The sequence below is a fragment of the Coturnix japonica genome, chromosome 1 (assembly GCF_001577835.2).
Source record: "Coturnix japonica isolate 7356 chromosome 1, Coturnix japonica 2.1, whole genome shotgun sequence".
NCBI classification, from domain to species: domain Eukaryota; kingdom Metazoa; phylum Chordata; class Aves; order Galliformes; family Phasianidae; genus Coturnix; species Coturnix japonica.
This window is the reverse complement of record NC_029516.1, coordinates 159,563,990-159,579,444: the sequence shown is the minus strand read 5'-3', so window position 1 is coordinate 159,579,444 and position 15,455 is coordinate 159,563,990. Positions and strand designations below refer to the sequence as shown.

The window sequence follows — 15,455 nt, the reverse complement described above, 5'->3', positions numbered from 1 at the left end:
GGGACGGCACGGCTCGGCACGGCGCCGCAGGAAACGGGCAGCGGGGGCGGCTCCGGCGCGGAGTGCTGCGGGCCGGCACCTCCCGACCGGTCCTGGGGCGGGGAGCGGGGCCTGCGCTTGGTCCGGCTCTGCCGCCGGGCTCCGGCCGAAGGGATCGGTGTGTTCTCGGCTCGGGGATGCCGCCCCATCTTCCAAAGGGCCCGAAGGGGAAGAGCCGGCGGCTGAGGGCTGAGGGGAGCCCTAGAGGCTGCGCGGGCGGACTGCAGCCCGCAGCCCAGCCGGCAGCCTGCAGCAGGCACCGGGGAGCGAGTGGGGGGAGGGCACGGGGAAGGCAGAAATCCCTTCGGACAGAGGCGGTGCGGCCCGGCAATAACGCTGGGGTGCTGTGGGTGAGAGCAGGGTGAGCCCTGCGCTGAGCTGAGCGCTCTGCATCGCGCTGCGGGGGCACCGCGGCCTGTGCACGGCTGTGCCTCAATGTCTGGCATCGCGGCTGGATGGGTGCACAGCAATGTAGGAGACCAGCTGTGAGCCCTGCACAGGGCACACCTCAGAGAAACACATCTGTGGCTGTCCCATCACCTTGCGTACCTTCATGTGTCACCAATGCATGCGTGTGTTCCACGAAGCTTTATCCATACCTGCACCAAAGCACCGCGCTGTATTTGACAAATAATGACATTGTTACTTTTGTGCTTCAGCTATTTTAACAGGTGTAACTCAAAAGCTTCCTCTCAGGGACAGCCTCAGAGGTCGCAGCTTGCTGTGCTTATTTGACGTGTGTTCGCTTCTTAGTGTACGCAGCATAACACCGTAATGGCATAAGGAATCCACCTCAAACACCGTGCTGCAACCATCCGTGTGTGTTGACTCCGGTGCCGATGTTTTATCGCAGTATTACTTCTCAGCTGCATTATGTTTTACAGTCCCCTCATCTGAGAATGTGGGCTGTATTAATAGTTTAATGCCCTCACCGCCCGTTCTGGGGAAACACTGAATCACACATATAGCACAGCAGGTGGGACCCATCCAGCCCTATCTAGATCTCTGTCATGGAGAAGTCTACATCTAATATAGGCTTCCTTCATACACAGGAAAGAATTAAGCATCTGTAGCGCATGAGTCATGTCATCCTAAAGTGGACGCCTCACATAGGTCAGATGATTTGTGCCCTAAAATTGCTCCAATTTCTCTGCATTAAAGAACAAGTTATCTGGGTGGCTCCTTTTTTGCAGATTGAAGTGACGTGAGGTGAATTACGCTCTTATCACATTCGTGTTAATACCACGCTTCCAAAATACCTTCAGAATCCCAGTTTGTAAACAAATCTGAGAATAACGTTAATTTCTGTACTATTTTCTATTCGTGCAGAGGCAGCTTTTTACAGTTTGCTGACTCAAGACATTTTAGTAACACTGGCAAATGCCATCTGTCTCACTGCAAAGTTGCAGAACCCCTCATTTACTTGTACAAAGCTTCCAGTTCTTCATCTGCAGGACTGGGAAATAAGCAGGTTGTATTATGTTGGGAGGTAATGCTGGCTGTATTGTAGGTTCAGAACAGGATGCTGTATTTCTGGCTGGTGAAATTGTGCTCTGTATGGAAAAGAAAACAAAATAAAACAAAGCGGCCCGATTCATTCATTTATTTGTTTATTTAAAATGACATTCAGTATTAGATATGTGATGATTTCTTATTAATCTCAGTGGTTTTTCAGAGTACAGGTGAAACAGTTTAAGCAGAAGAAGTCACAATGCCTAAAGCTTGCCAGAGGTGTCACATCAGCACAGCGTTGTGTGAGGAGAACGTGTGCCAGGAACTACTTAAGAAACGCAGGATCCTTCTGACCAGCTCTGCTTGCTGGAGCTCAAATCCTGCACAAAGCTGATGAGTAAGCTCAAGATGAGTCACTGCGGCGGACGCAGTCTTTAATTCCAGGAGGGTATAAGGGAAGTGGGTGTGAATCTCTAGTTGAGGGGAGCTGGGGATGTTCCTGCCTCTGTGTCTCGGGGATAAAAGTGGAGGTTTTTAATACTGCCTGAGCTATCAGTGAAGCCGTACTTCTGTAAGGAGAAAGTTTGACATTACACATCACATGTAGATTTTATGTGAAGCAGGGTTGGAACACCACCTACTCACAGATGGGTATAATTTTGGGGATGTCCTGCATAATTCATGTGTGGCTTTGATACTTATGAGTAATTCAGACATCAAAGCCTCAACTTAGATAACACTTTTACAACACTAAACTTCCTAGAGCCAATAATATGTGGGCTTTCCTTTAAGTTCCTTAAAAAAAAATAAAGTAACGATGCCAATACCTCCTTCTTACCTCCTGATATTTTTCCTGGGGTACGTTGGCCTAAAGCACAAGACAGAACATAACGAGAGCTGGCCTAGAGCAAACATAAGATTCCCTCTCTTCCTTTTCTCTGGGACCGTGACTGTAAATTTTAAGGCGCTGGAAGGAGCTCAGCTGTTCCCAGCAGGAGCAGCACTGCAGATCCCAGGCCCTTTGGCCGCTCTGTGATACTCCCTTTTTCTCTGCCAGTGGCACAAGCCTTCACTCCTCAGCAGCCCAATTTCCTAACAAGCAATTTTATGTTATTTTCCAAGTTACACACTATGCGTAGAAAAAGCTTCCCATTAATAACCATAAAGCTGCTTTATTGTTCTCCTTCAAATCTCCTTAAAACTTCCTTCTGCCACACAATTCTTGTCACTGGCCAAGCCTGTTGCTTTTTATTCTCAACGCTGCTTTTCCCTTATCCTTCCCCCATGTGTCTGTGGTATACACCTGTTGTCTTTCATCATGGGTTAAGATCATAAGCTCTTTGGGCATAGACCATCTCTCTGATTACATGTGTCTACAGTATCCAGCACAATGGGACTGTGATCCCCGAGCGGGGCCTCCGGGTGCTGCCGTGATCAAGTTGATAAAGAGTAATGATTTTTGACATGGCGAGTTCTGCAGTTTTTCCCAAGTCATTCTGCAGTTGTTCACACTGATAGATCCATTGTGTGTGCGAGGAGTGTCCTTAAACCTGATATAGATGGCAAATGCTGTGGAACATGACCGGAGACGTCCCTGCTTTGGGGTGGGGGTGCTGCTTGCCTCTTGCATGAGCTGACACAGAGCTGCTGCTTCTGCAGGATGGGCAGGATGGAACCTTGCCCTGAAGCTTCTGAATCCCATCTTTCAGGTGGGAATATGGTCCAATGGAAGTGACTGAAATGGTTGGAGCACCTCTGCTCCCTGCACATCCCTGGGGGTTTAGGACCCAGCCTTCCCCACAGACATGGAAACTGGGAGTCCCCTTCCTTCCTCTCAGACGTTAGGTCTGGTGGCAAGGGATGCAGTGAGGCTGCTGGCTTGGGGGTTGGGAAGCCTGGGAGAGCTGTTCCCACCCAGCAGGGAGACATGCACAGAGCTGAGCATTTTTTAAGTACCCCCTTTGTGAAATTCTCCTTTCCCAGGGCTCTGTTTCCAGCCTCCACCAAGGGACCTTCCTGTGCCCTGCCACCTCTGGGATGCACATTGGCATTGGCACCGTGCACTCACTCTCATGATACTGCATTTTTTTTTTCCTTTCTTTTTTTCTCCTTCTCTCTCCTTTGCAAAAATAAAATACAATAGATGGTTAGATGAAATAAAAGAGCCTGTCTTCAGGTTTTGCATTTAATCCCAAAGAGCCTCTGCGTTGCGCCCATTCCTCGATCTCTTCCAGAAGGATAGAGACCCTTCTGTCCCTTTACTAATTAATGCAGCTATATCGGAGCGCGGCGGAACAACAATAACATCCATCATCGACATCACGAGAAGAAACATAAATCCTCTCCCCCTCTCCCTCCCCCTCTCCCCCCCCTCCCCTGCTTCCAGTGGCTCTCTCCTGGCGGTTTTAAATAACTTCTGCATGCGGGAGGAGAACACTGTTGGCGCCGCGGGGTGCCCCAAGCTCTGCGGGCGGCGGGGGCCTGAAGCTTTGGGGCGCCCTGCGGCGACACGGAGCATCCCCGAAAATCAGAGCGGGGCACTGCGGGGAGGGCTTCGGGATTGGGGGGGGGGGGGGGGGGGGGGGGGGGGGGGGGGGGGGGGGGGGGAGAGGGGAAACCATGTGGAGAACACTGAACCACGCCCTCCCTCCCCCAATAAAAAAAAAAAAAAAAGAAAAAGAAAAAAAAAAAAGAAAGGGTATAAAAAATTCTCCCAAAGTTCCCATTGGCAGTGCCAGGTTGAGTTTGCGCCTCACTTGGGTGTAAATATGGGGAGGGGTCGTGGGGGATGCCAGTGGGTCCCGAAGCCGCAGCGCACGGGAAAATAGATAATAATCCTCGCCGTGTTTCTTTGTGGTCGGTGCCCCCCCCTCCCCCCCCCAGCCCCGTGCTGCCGCAGAGCAGTAAGCGCTGTGCCCGGCGCTGGAAGCGGTTCTGTATTGCAGCAGGTAGGGCTGAGCGCTAGGACCTCGCAGAATCCTTCCAGCAGCACTCAGGACTACCTTAAACCCAGCCCAATGCCTCTTCCTGCGCCACTCTGCGTGCTGGATGGAGATCCACAGTCAAGAGCCGCAGCTCAGTGCTGGAGTACAACATTGCCCAGGGAGCCCTGCAGGAGCAACACCTGTTCCGAGCCAGCCAAGAGAGACACCAGCACTTGTATGGTGCTGCTTTGCTTGTGGATCGGCAATACCCCCAAACCAGTGGACATCTGCTGAGCCTCCTGAGAATTCTGGATAATAGAATTTGGACGTCAAAAGTTTTTTCTTTTTTTTTTCTTCTTTTTTTTGCATTTTTTCCTTTTTTTTTTTTTTTGGCAATTTTTGAAAATTTTTAATTAATTTATTATTATTATATATATTTTTTTAATTCTTAATTTTTTGGGGGATTTCTCTCAGCCAACATCGTGAGATCTCCCCCCCCCCCTCCCCCTTTGCGGGATTCATGCTGATGTATGCAGTCTGTTATAGAGTAAAAACAGCGCATGCCTTTCTGGAGTCAGAATCCATAAATCCTGACGTAGCCTGTGCATCTTAAAAAAACCCCTCTACCGCCTAGGTATTTAAGTTGCTATGGTCATTCTATTCTTAAACCAAATGGAGAAACTACGGATTTTTTTTCTTTATTACGGTTGGATGGGCTGAAGACCTTATTGCTTGCTAAGAGCTGGGGAATATATGCGTTTCTATAGATATACACATCTATATGTTTATAAATATGTCAGTGTGTGAGTATAAAGTGGTGGTTTCTTAGACTAACTGGTTTGACCTTGAACCTGTACCAGTCAAAGCAGAATATTACTTTTATTTATGCGTTTAATGGATTGAAGAAAGAACATTCTCTCTGTAACCGCGCTAGGGAGGGGAGAGGAGTGGAATATACCTATCTTATATCTCCTGGGTTTGGCACCATCATTACTGTTTATTCTTATTCTCTAAAAGCAGAATCTTCTGATGGCTCCCTTAGGTGAAGTTGGGAACTATTTCGGTGTGCAGGACGCGGTGCCCTTTGGGAACGTGCCCGCGCTGCCGGCGGACAGCCCGGTTTTGCTCAGTGACCACCTGGGCCAGGCTGAGGCAGGTGGGCTGCCCAGGGGCCCCGCGGTCACGGACTTGGACCATTTAAAGGGGATCCTCAGGCGGAGGCAGCTCTACTGCAGGACTGGATTTCATTTAGAAATCTTCCCCAATGGTACTATCCAGGGCACCAGGCAAGACCACAGCCGATTCGGTAGGTACTCTCCTTAACCCTTGAGGGGTCATGTGATGGAATAACGCGCCGGGACCGCGGGCGGGGGGGGGCTGTGGGTGGGTGGGCGGCGGGCAGAGGGGTCGCGGCGCTGCCCGGGGGCGAACGGAGCGTGGCGAGGTGGGGCGGGTTCCGCTCCGATCCACGCGGGGAGGAAATGTCGCTCGGGACGTCTCTCCCGAGCGCCGCGATTTCGCGAGTTTAAAGGGGCTTTAATCATTAACCGCTCCGATTTAAAACGCACCGACTTTCCCGAAGGGAGTGGCTGCCGTCCCGTACGCAAATGCACGAGGGTTTTCCTCTTTCGGTTCCCTCCCGGTTACCTGCCCGGGCAGCGGCCCCCCCTCCCGCTCGGTGCGGGGCTCTCCCGGTGGACCGTGCGCCCCTCCCGCGGCGATCCCGCAGCGCTCCGCGGCTCTCGGTCTCTCCGTGGCTCCGGCGGAGGCTCCGCTCTCTTCCCGCACCCCGGAGCTCGGAGGGGGGAGGTGTGAGGCTGCCTTGGGGCCGGGGATCGAACGCACCGAAGTGCCTCGGAGCTGCCGGGGGAGCCGAGGCGGTGTGTTACGGCGGGGTGAGGGGAATGCGCCAGGCTGGAAGGCGCGGCGCTCCGCGCTGCGGGAAGGAGTTAACTCGGGAGCGACCCAACCTGACAGCGCTCGCACTCGGTCGTAAAAGCAAAGTCCCGTGGTGAAGGCTTTTTTTTTTATTTCCTGATTTTTTTTTTCTCTCTCTCTCTCTCGTGTTTTAATGCCAGATGTTGAGCGGTATCTAAACTGCGTTTCACGGCTCTGCGAGCCCCGTATGCGATCGCGGTGTTGCGGGAGGGAATCCCCGCAGGGCGTGGAGGGCTTCTGCGCCCATCGCCTACACCCCGCGCTCGGGGGGGAGCGGAGAGGAGAGAAAGTGCGCCAAGTGCCCGCGCGGTGCGGAAAGGCGGCGGCACGGCGAAGGGAATGGAGGAATTTCGCACCCACGGTGCTTTTTTTCCTGACACACGGAGCCGCAGCGAATCGCTGCCGCGCCGCACACGCACACCAACGCGGGGCTCCCTGCGCGCACACCGCGCAGCCCAGCGCAGGGCCGGGCCCGGCAGGTGGAGGACAGCGCGGCGTCACCACGGGGGCCCTTGGGTTTGGGTTGGGAGGGGGGATGGCCGCCGGCTGCTGCCTGCGGGGCGGCGGGGAGCGCGTTCTGCGGGACCCTGCCTTTAAAAATGGCTTGGCGGCCGCTGCTGGGGGGCTCCGGGGGCAGCTGTCCTGTTCCCCAGGTAGTTCGTAGATTTATTGATTTATTAGCATTATTTTTATTTGCCCCCATCGATGTGGTCCCTCGGGCGACGCCGCGGCACCGACTCTCGCTTCTCCCTTCCCGGTGTCCCCCCCGCCCGCAGCCGGGGCTCCGCTGGGGCTCAGCGCTGCTCTGCGTGCGGGGACGGGAGCGGCGGTGCCGTGTCGGTGCCGCGGCGTTGCCGCTGTGTCCTCCCGGAGGTGACCGAGCGGCGGTCGCTAGTCGGGTTTCGGGGTGGTGATGTCCGGGGGCTGCAGGGGGGAGAGGCGAACACGGAGCCTCGGAGCGTGTGAAGGAAACCTGCGTGAACGGGGGGTTCTGGTGGGGGGAGGAACTTTTCCTTCAAGAATAAGGACAAAGAGAAGCCCGGGGGATGCGCGCAAACTCTTCTCGGGGCTCTGCGCGGTGGGAATCCCCCTCCCCGCTCGCGCGCACATACACACACACACACGCACGCACACACACCCCTCTGGAGAGACATCAGATAAGAGCAATTCTTTTGTGATGCGATGTTGGATGCGTGCCTGTGGCATACAATGAGCCGAGCCATGTTGTGTGTCTCTACTCGCCCGGCTCCGGCAGCCCGGCGTTTCGCAATGCCCGCAGCAGCAGCGGCAGCAGCACTCGGAGATGTCCATCTCGGATGGAAAAGCTCCCCGGGAGGGCACGGCCCGCTTCCCCCCGGAATGCGGTTGTGGCTGATCAAAGCCGTGTTATCTCATCTGGGTGACAAAAGGATTTTTTTTTTTATTATAATGATTGTTTTTTGATGCAGTCTCCTTTCGTCTAAGGGCATTTGCCACACAGTGGAGTCATTGTAAATTCAGGAACTCTGTAAGAGCGGAGAGGCGTGCCCCTGTGCGTCAGCACAAGGACTGCATGCACAGCATTAAAAAAAATAGGAGCGTGCAGGAAAAGGGCGGGGGGAAGAAAAAAAAAGCTGTCAGCAGGTGAAATCCGCTCCCTGGGACCTGCTGTGCTGTGCTGCCGTGCTGCTGCCGCAGGGAAACGCGGCGCTCAGCGGCTGCGGGAACGGCCGGGGCCGTGGAGGGTGCACACCCGCCCTAGGGGGCTGCTGGGGGCGGGGGGCGCCGATCGGGACTGCAGCCGTCCCCGAGCGCTGGGTGCGGGGCAGGGATGAGTGCGGGGGGGCTGAGCCCTTTGGGACTAGGGAAACGGGGGCGGGTTTGCGGGGAGTAGGTTTGTGGGGGGTGAGTTCGAAGGGGGTGGGTTTACAGGGGAGAGGAGCGGCCCTCACCCGCCCTCTGGTCCAGCCCCTGGGGAGGGTCTGCGCAGCTCTCCCGAAGTGCCCCCATCAGAGGGTGGGGGGACGATGCACTCTGTGACAGCCTAGAAGTGAAGTAGGGCCCCGCTGACTCCTGGGGGGGCCGGGACTGTCTGCGCTCCGGTCCCTTAATTGGAACCGGGCGGGGGAGTGGGAGGAGCGGTGACAGCTGGGACACGCGGGTGCGTCCCGGCTGAGAGCATTGCCACTGAGAGCCCGACCGGCGCTGCTGAGAGCTGGGGGCGGGGGGGAGCCTCAGTCCCGCTCCCTTCTCCTCTCTGTTCCCCCTGCGCAGATGCCAACCGCACTGCAGCACCCCGCGTACTTCCCGCAGGTCCCCTCCAGCCTCCCCCGTTCCTCACATTGCCGTGGCTGCCGTTTAGGATGCGCAGTGGAAGCTGCGCTGCTTTGATCCGGCAACAGGAAAGGAGGCTATATATAGCAAACGACCAAAATGTCCAAAGGGCAGAACGAACCAAGGAGGTTGCAGTGATGCTCGTTGCTTAGAGCTGGGTGAAATGCTTCCTGTGGAAGTCACAATGTCACCTTTTGTGGGGGATCTGCGATGTAGGGATGGTGATGGGACCGGCCCCACGTGCTCACTGTTTGATTCCATGTCCAAACTGGGTCATAGCAGAGGAGGTGCATGGAGGGCTGGTGGGGTTGTGCAAGGAATCATCATTCCAAGCGTTCCTCCCAGGCTCTTTGTGGGTCCTTCCCTTGGACTGGTGTCACTATAGCAAATGTGCATTGTCTGACAAGATGATGCTCAGGACTCTGTGTACTGAGATGCATTTCGCCTCTCCTTCTCTTCCCCACTGTCAGTTATAAATAAGGCTGTAACTTGTGAAGTTTGGAGCTGTCCTGATTTTCCTTTGGCCCAGCCTCATTTTGAGGGTTGTCTATTTTAATATCTGGTTCAGGTGCTATGCACTCTGTGTATGTTACAGAAATGATAAAGGGAGAAAAACCATGGAAGTTTGGGCCAAACCATGCAACACTTTAACTTCTTTCTGACTGCACAATTGGCCCCTGACAGTCTCTTGTAGCCTTACCAGCATGGTGCATAATGCTGCAGAGAGGCTTCTGACTGTTTTAAATGAGCTAATCTCTATTCTGATCCCTAATATGTGGATGCTCTTTGCCAAGTACCTTAAATTCTCCTGGTACTCTTGCAGTGGGACGTGACAGTGCTTTTTGTTTCTTTGACACACTAAGCAGCATGTGCCCAAATGTTTGCAATGAGGACAGCAATTAAAGTCTATGTTCGTATCGATGTGAAAGAGGCCAGACTCACTGACTTACATCATGGGATAATACCTCCCATAACATCTAACTTCAGTTAAAGTTGCTTGGTAATATGTATCGAGTAATGTGATCACTTGGTAAAAGCCTTATGTAAAAAGCTTCAGTAAGAAGCCTGCCTGTATTGCACTGCCAGATAGAGCGGGGATGTTTGGATTGTTTCAATGGATCAATTGTATCTGTGATGCTGTGCACACCAGATAAACAGCACGGGGCCACTTTTTATGACTTCAAAACAATTCTGTACTTACTAAATACTTCCTCCCAGTGTTTTAAGATTTGTGCATACGTAGAGAATAATTTAAGATGAACCCTTAAAGCAGGGTTATCAAAACAATAGACTGTGGTGTTTGTAGTGCTGAATAATATATAAGGCAATGATCAATAGTCCCTTGCAGGGAATACATTTCATCTTTACATTAGCTTGACTGTAAATTCTCCCTGTTGGCTTCAGCTCATGCTTTGTTAAATTTATGTGATTCATGCCTGCTGTTGATTAGCGCGCAACTATTTTGTGGGAGATGCCAAATTAATTGTTCCAAAAATCCATGAAAGTGCTTTTTTATTGGCCACGTGAGGCTCAACACATACTATGCTGTTATTTTACTGTTTCATGCAAATATAATTCCCAGCGAGCTTTTAAAATAGTTATGTGGTGTGATTAGACATGAGAATTCACAAACTCTATTGGAAATGCTGCACTGGGCTTTACTTTGTGGCTTGGAACGCAGCGTGATGAGGCCGTGTGGTGCTTCTGAGTGGGGCTGGGTCGCTCTGCACTCACTGTGGTCTTCATGAACAGTCCAGAATAGGGTGTGAACCCCATTGGTTCCATGCAGTTCTGGCTGTGGGTGAGGTTTGGCTGGTAGCATCCTCACCAAGAGGGAAAGGCTGCCAGAAATCCAGAGCTCAGATGCAGAGGAGGTGGTGCCTGAGTTGGTTCTCTCAGTACTGGGCACATGGATGCTGAACCTGGGAGCTGTGCAGAAGGAGGGAGAGCTTGTCTGCAAAATGCCCTATCTGCAGGGCACAAACGTCTGTGTGAGCTCACTGCTGCCTGTACAAGAGGATGTAACCATTCACACACTATCCCTTGGGTTTAGAGTATTTTGATTTTCAAGTTTGAGATGAGTAAAAAAAACGCCATACCATACCAATGAGAATGCCTAATATCTAGAGGAATAGTGTGAGCCTCTGGACTGTGCTACAGATCTCATTTCTCAAGCCTCTGAAGATGACACTGTGAGTAAACCTTTCCACGTATTCCTGATTCATTGATGCCTGGAAGTAGAGTTCTGCTTCCATGTGTAAAGTTATTTTCATCTCACAATGCTGACTCAATTTTTTTTTCTCCCCCTTTCTTTTTTATTTTTAAATTTTCTTGGCAAGACAGATTTCATCGATGCTTTAATAATGGTAATTCTGTCTGTCCCAAAACTCAATTTTTTTTTTCATTGAATGCTTTATGTGTTGCTCAAATCATGATGCTGACAAGTCTGCAGTAGGGCTGAGCTTTAGTTTTGTGTTCAGAAATGACAAGAAAGAGTGAGGATAATCGTATAATTTGACACATTAATACTGTCTGCAATGCATCCTTTGAGCAGAGATTAAAGGACTTCGCAATTCAAGCATCGTATTTTAAGGTGCATTCATTTGTTCCTCATCTTTGTCCAAACAACTCTGAAAATGGAAAGCAGGCCCTTGGTACCAGCTGCCTGTCACTGAGGGATCAGTCACATCTGGGAAAAAACCTGCCAGTGCGTACAGCGTATACACTGTGTGCTTTTTCCTGTATGTTCTAGGTATACTGGAGTTCATCAGTATAGCAGTAGGCCTGGTCAGCATCCGAGGAGTAGACAGCGGACTCTACCTTGGAATGAATGAGAAAGGGGAACTCTACGGCTCGGTAAGTCCCCAGCTATCCTAGGAGGTTCTAATCTTTCTGTTCTGTTGTAAGAATACCTGGTAGCTCCTGCAAGGCCTTGTTGCTGTGTGAGCACTGCTTCTGCTTGTGCAATCTTGATGTCTAATAAGAAATAAGTAGCATGGAAGGGAGAGAAAACGGTGACAAAATCCAGAATGAGTGATAATGTGGGCTGATGGCAATGTGGATATAAAGAGTGGAGACTGCTGGCCACTGAAGAGTGAAGGATGTATTGTAGGGTTTGCAAAAGCGTTCTTTCTGTAGAGACTGAAATGAGACAAAGTCACTGTGTTTTGTGTGTGGGCAGAGAACTTGCTAGGAATTGACAAAAGTGAGTCGAGGGGGAGGTAAAGGGTGGCATGTGTGGATGAGAAAATGAGAAGTAAGGGTAGATAAAAGTTATAAAAAGTAAAAGAAGGCAAAAGACTGGGTGGTCGTGTCCTGAAAGTTCAGCTGGTGCTTTCTGTGGGCTCTCAGCAGGAGCCGGTGATGGGCTTGGGGCAGGAGTAAGGCTTGGTGCTTTTGCTGTGGGAGTAGAAAGGCCACCCAGCTGTGTGTGTGTGTGTGTGCTGTATGTCCCTTCCTTTGGACATCTGCTGTGCCCTGGAATTCCCAGTGGTGTGTACACTGTGAGCAGTGGGTGTCTGACATGGAGTTAGTAACTCTTCAGTCAATAGAAGGCAATCACTTCTAGCAGGCAAGTGCCAACTTCCAACAATGACAAGAACTGGAGATACCATTGTGTTGGAGGAAGGGGTCTGGAAGGAAAGCAAATGTCTGAAGCGAAGGGAGGCTCTGTGTACTGGGACTTTTCAGAGGCTCGAAGGAGAAAATGCCAGTGATCAACTAGAGGCAGGGCCTGATGGCATGAACATTGCAGGGAAAGACACTCAGTAAAGAGCTGAGTTGACAATATGGTCTTGGGTGTGATTGAAGTTCCTTGTATCACAGGGGAGTGACTGGGAAATAACTGGAAATGATAACTGGGAAGAGTGGGACAATTGTGAGAGTAGGGGCAATGTGAGAAGATAATGAGCAGATGAGAACAGGAGTGAGTCCAACTTCCCAATGCATTATCTATGGGATATTATCTATTATCTAGTGGGAGGAAATAAGACTAGAAGTGTTGTCACAAGGTGTCCAGTTCAACACCATTTTGATCTCTTTCTTCTATTACTTGTGTGAGAGATGGAAGGTGGCTGTCTTAGAATCATGGAATCGTAGAATCATTTGAGTGCAAAGGAAACTTAAAGGTCATGTATTCCAACTCCCCTGCAATGAACAGGTGCACCTTCAGCTCAGTCAGAGCCTGTCCAGCCTTAGTTGGAGTGTCTCCAGGAATGGGGCATCCATAATCCATCTTCTGAGCAAAGAATAAGTTAGAGGAAGAAGCCAGAAGGTGCACAGCATGAAAGTGTATGTAGGAGGCAGAAGAAGAGGTGGCAGAATGAGGGGCAAGGCTGGGATGGAGAATGTGTGGAGAAGGAGGAAAAGGGGAGATACAGAGATGACAGGAACCATTGAGTGGGAACAGCAAAAAGAAAGGGATTTAGAATAAATGGCAGTATGAGGGAGGAGGAGGAGGAAAAGGTTGCAAGGATGGAGGGGAAGAGAGAAAAGGAATAGATGCAATGACAGATGCACACAAATTGCCTGTGAAATGTGAATAAGTTTTTATAAGTCAGAGTAATTGTGCAGCTGATCCATGGCATCAAGAAGTAGCCAAGTTGGGAGTACTTCTATGGCAGTACAGAGGCAGAAGAGCAATAGCACCATGAATCAGTAAGGCTGAAAATTATCAGTAGGAGGAATCATTTAAAAAGATACACATAGTCAGTGAAACAGTAAAGTCACTCTATGTTTCAGATACTCAGAAAAAGAATGGTGGAAGTGGCTGGTATTGATAGAGTTTAAATGCATAGATTTGGAAAGCCAACATTACACTGTCTTTTTTTCTGTGTAATTTGTATTGTGTGTGTTAAAATTTATTTATTTATTTTTGCTAAGAAATATGCGTAAGGAATTCTTTGTAAATTACTACTGTATTGATAAAATAATTGTTCTGTGAAGAGCAGTCCTTACAAAGCTCACTTTCCAAAGGATTCATGTCTCACTCCCACACATGGATGTCTCTTTATCTTCTCTCCCTGCAGTAACACAATTTCCCCAGGCTTTTTCTTGCTTTGCACGTAGAGAGGTGGTATTAGATGTCCATGCTTGCTGGATTGTTGGTTTGCATGGAGCTCCCAGGTGGGATGTTCAAATGATTACTTTACTCTGCCTCTGATTAGTTGCAGAACTGATAGGGACTTAATTTTCTTGAAGACCTTTGCCTCTTGATTGAAACCGGTTGAAAAGCTGAGGAGGATTGGCAGGCAGGCAGGGAGACGGATGGACAGTGTAATTGGATAACCTCTTTTCCCTAATAAATGAGGCTAAAAATATGAAGCCATTCATAATGGAGAAATGGCAATCTATAGGGCCAGAATGCAAAGTTCAGGTTAAAATCTGATGGATGATATGGCTTATTGTCAGCCTCCAGAGATGGCACATGCTGAAGAGTGATGGTAATTGAATTACATTACTTCCAATGAAATATAACCTCTAATGGCTACTCAGTGTGATGATGCTTTAAAGCCTTGTCAACACTAGCAATCCTAGTGCCTATATTTCAGCAACTGTCAGCTCTGGTAGAAACTCTGAGATAAGCAGTCCTCAGAGCATGTTTTCATGTAGAAATGGCTGAACATTTTTAAGTGACAGCATTTTGCTTTTGGTTTTGGTGAAAAAAATAAAAAGGATGATTAACTGAATGTGAAGTTCTCTGTTGGGAATAAATGCTGCAGTTTGAACTGGAAGCAAGTTACAATCCAGGCAAGGACAGAGGAGGTCAGTTTAACTGAAATTAGTGTCTGCTTTATGGCTGGATAAGGTTTAAAGTTGTCACTCGGATGAAGCAGGGAAGTCACCGAAGCTGTTCTGTGCTGCAGCACCAGCAAGGTCTTGACGCTGCTGGGAGCTGGCTGTCTTTGTTGTGGGCCTTTCAGAAAAGGCCATGAACAACAGCATGTTTCTTTGTCATGGAGCTGGTATGGTTGTGAAACTGTGAACATGTTTTGTAAGTTGGGAAAACTGCTTCCCATTCATAACTGACAAGCAACCAGTGAAATCCCTGTCCTGCTCTGCATCAGTGCTGTGGATCTATCCAGGTGTGTTTCTGCCACACTGTTCGAGGAGCTGCCCCATGTCTGTGGCAGCGTCAGATCTATATACAAATTTCTGTATGAAAAGTATATGAGGTGCAATCAAATCAGCTCCCTGAAAGACACATGTCCTTCTACATATGTGTGTGAAACATTTGGCACAGGTGGATTTTTCCCAGCGTATTTGTGGTGCCGCTAGGGATGGGACATATGGTGAGGCAGATCAGCCAGGATGGGAAATTGCTGCCAATTTACTTGAAAGGCAACAGGAGAGGCAGTTTTAGCATATCTTGATCCAGACGTGCTCCTCTTGGCCTTCTGAAAGTGCTGCTTTCCTCCTAAATCTAAAATAGCTGCTTAAGAAACACGCTTCCCAACTTGTCACCTTTACAGGGCGTATTTTGCATCGCATATTCTGGATAAAAAATGCTCAGTGATTGTTGCACTGTCCTAGGGACCGTATATCACAGGGTGGCAGTTCTCACGTTCCTTCACATCCCCTGGATTTAGCTAGGCAAAGCTGAAGGTATATGTGTGTGGCTCAGCAAGGAAGCCAGAGGCAGCTGCGTAGCACAGACTTGGAGGTAGCTGGCGACAGCAGCCTTCCTTGCTCTGTCTGGCTCTTTTCCCACTCTCCTTTTACCTTGCCTTCCCCTTGCAGCCTGCAGCTATGACTCATCATGTTTCACAGCAGCTCCCGTGCTTGTCACTG

General features: G+C 50.1%; 1 protein-coding gene across 1 annotated transcript in view; it reads left to right on the top strand.

Annotated features, from left to right (window-relative positions):
* Positions 1-4,510: 4,510 nt before the first annotated feature.
* FGF9 (fibroblast growth factor 9) overlaps positions 4,511-15,455 on the top strand; it is a 31,385-nt gene continuing 20,440 nt past the window's right edge. Inside the window, exons 1-2 of the mRNA XM_015852145.2 lie at positions 4,511-5,721; positions 11,419-11,522. Of these exons, the coding sequence (XP_015707631.1) occupies positions 5,445-5,721; positions 11,419-11,522 (381 nt within the window). The 5' untranslated portion in view covers positions 4,511-5,444. The remainder of the gene's footprint in view (positions 5,722-11,418; positions 11,523-15,455) is intronic.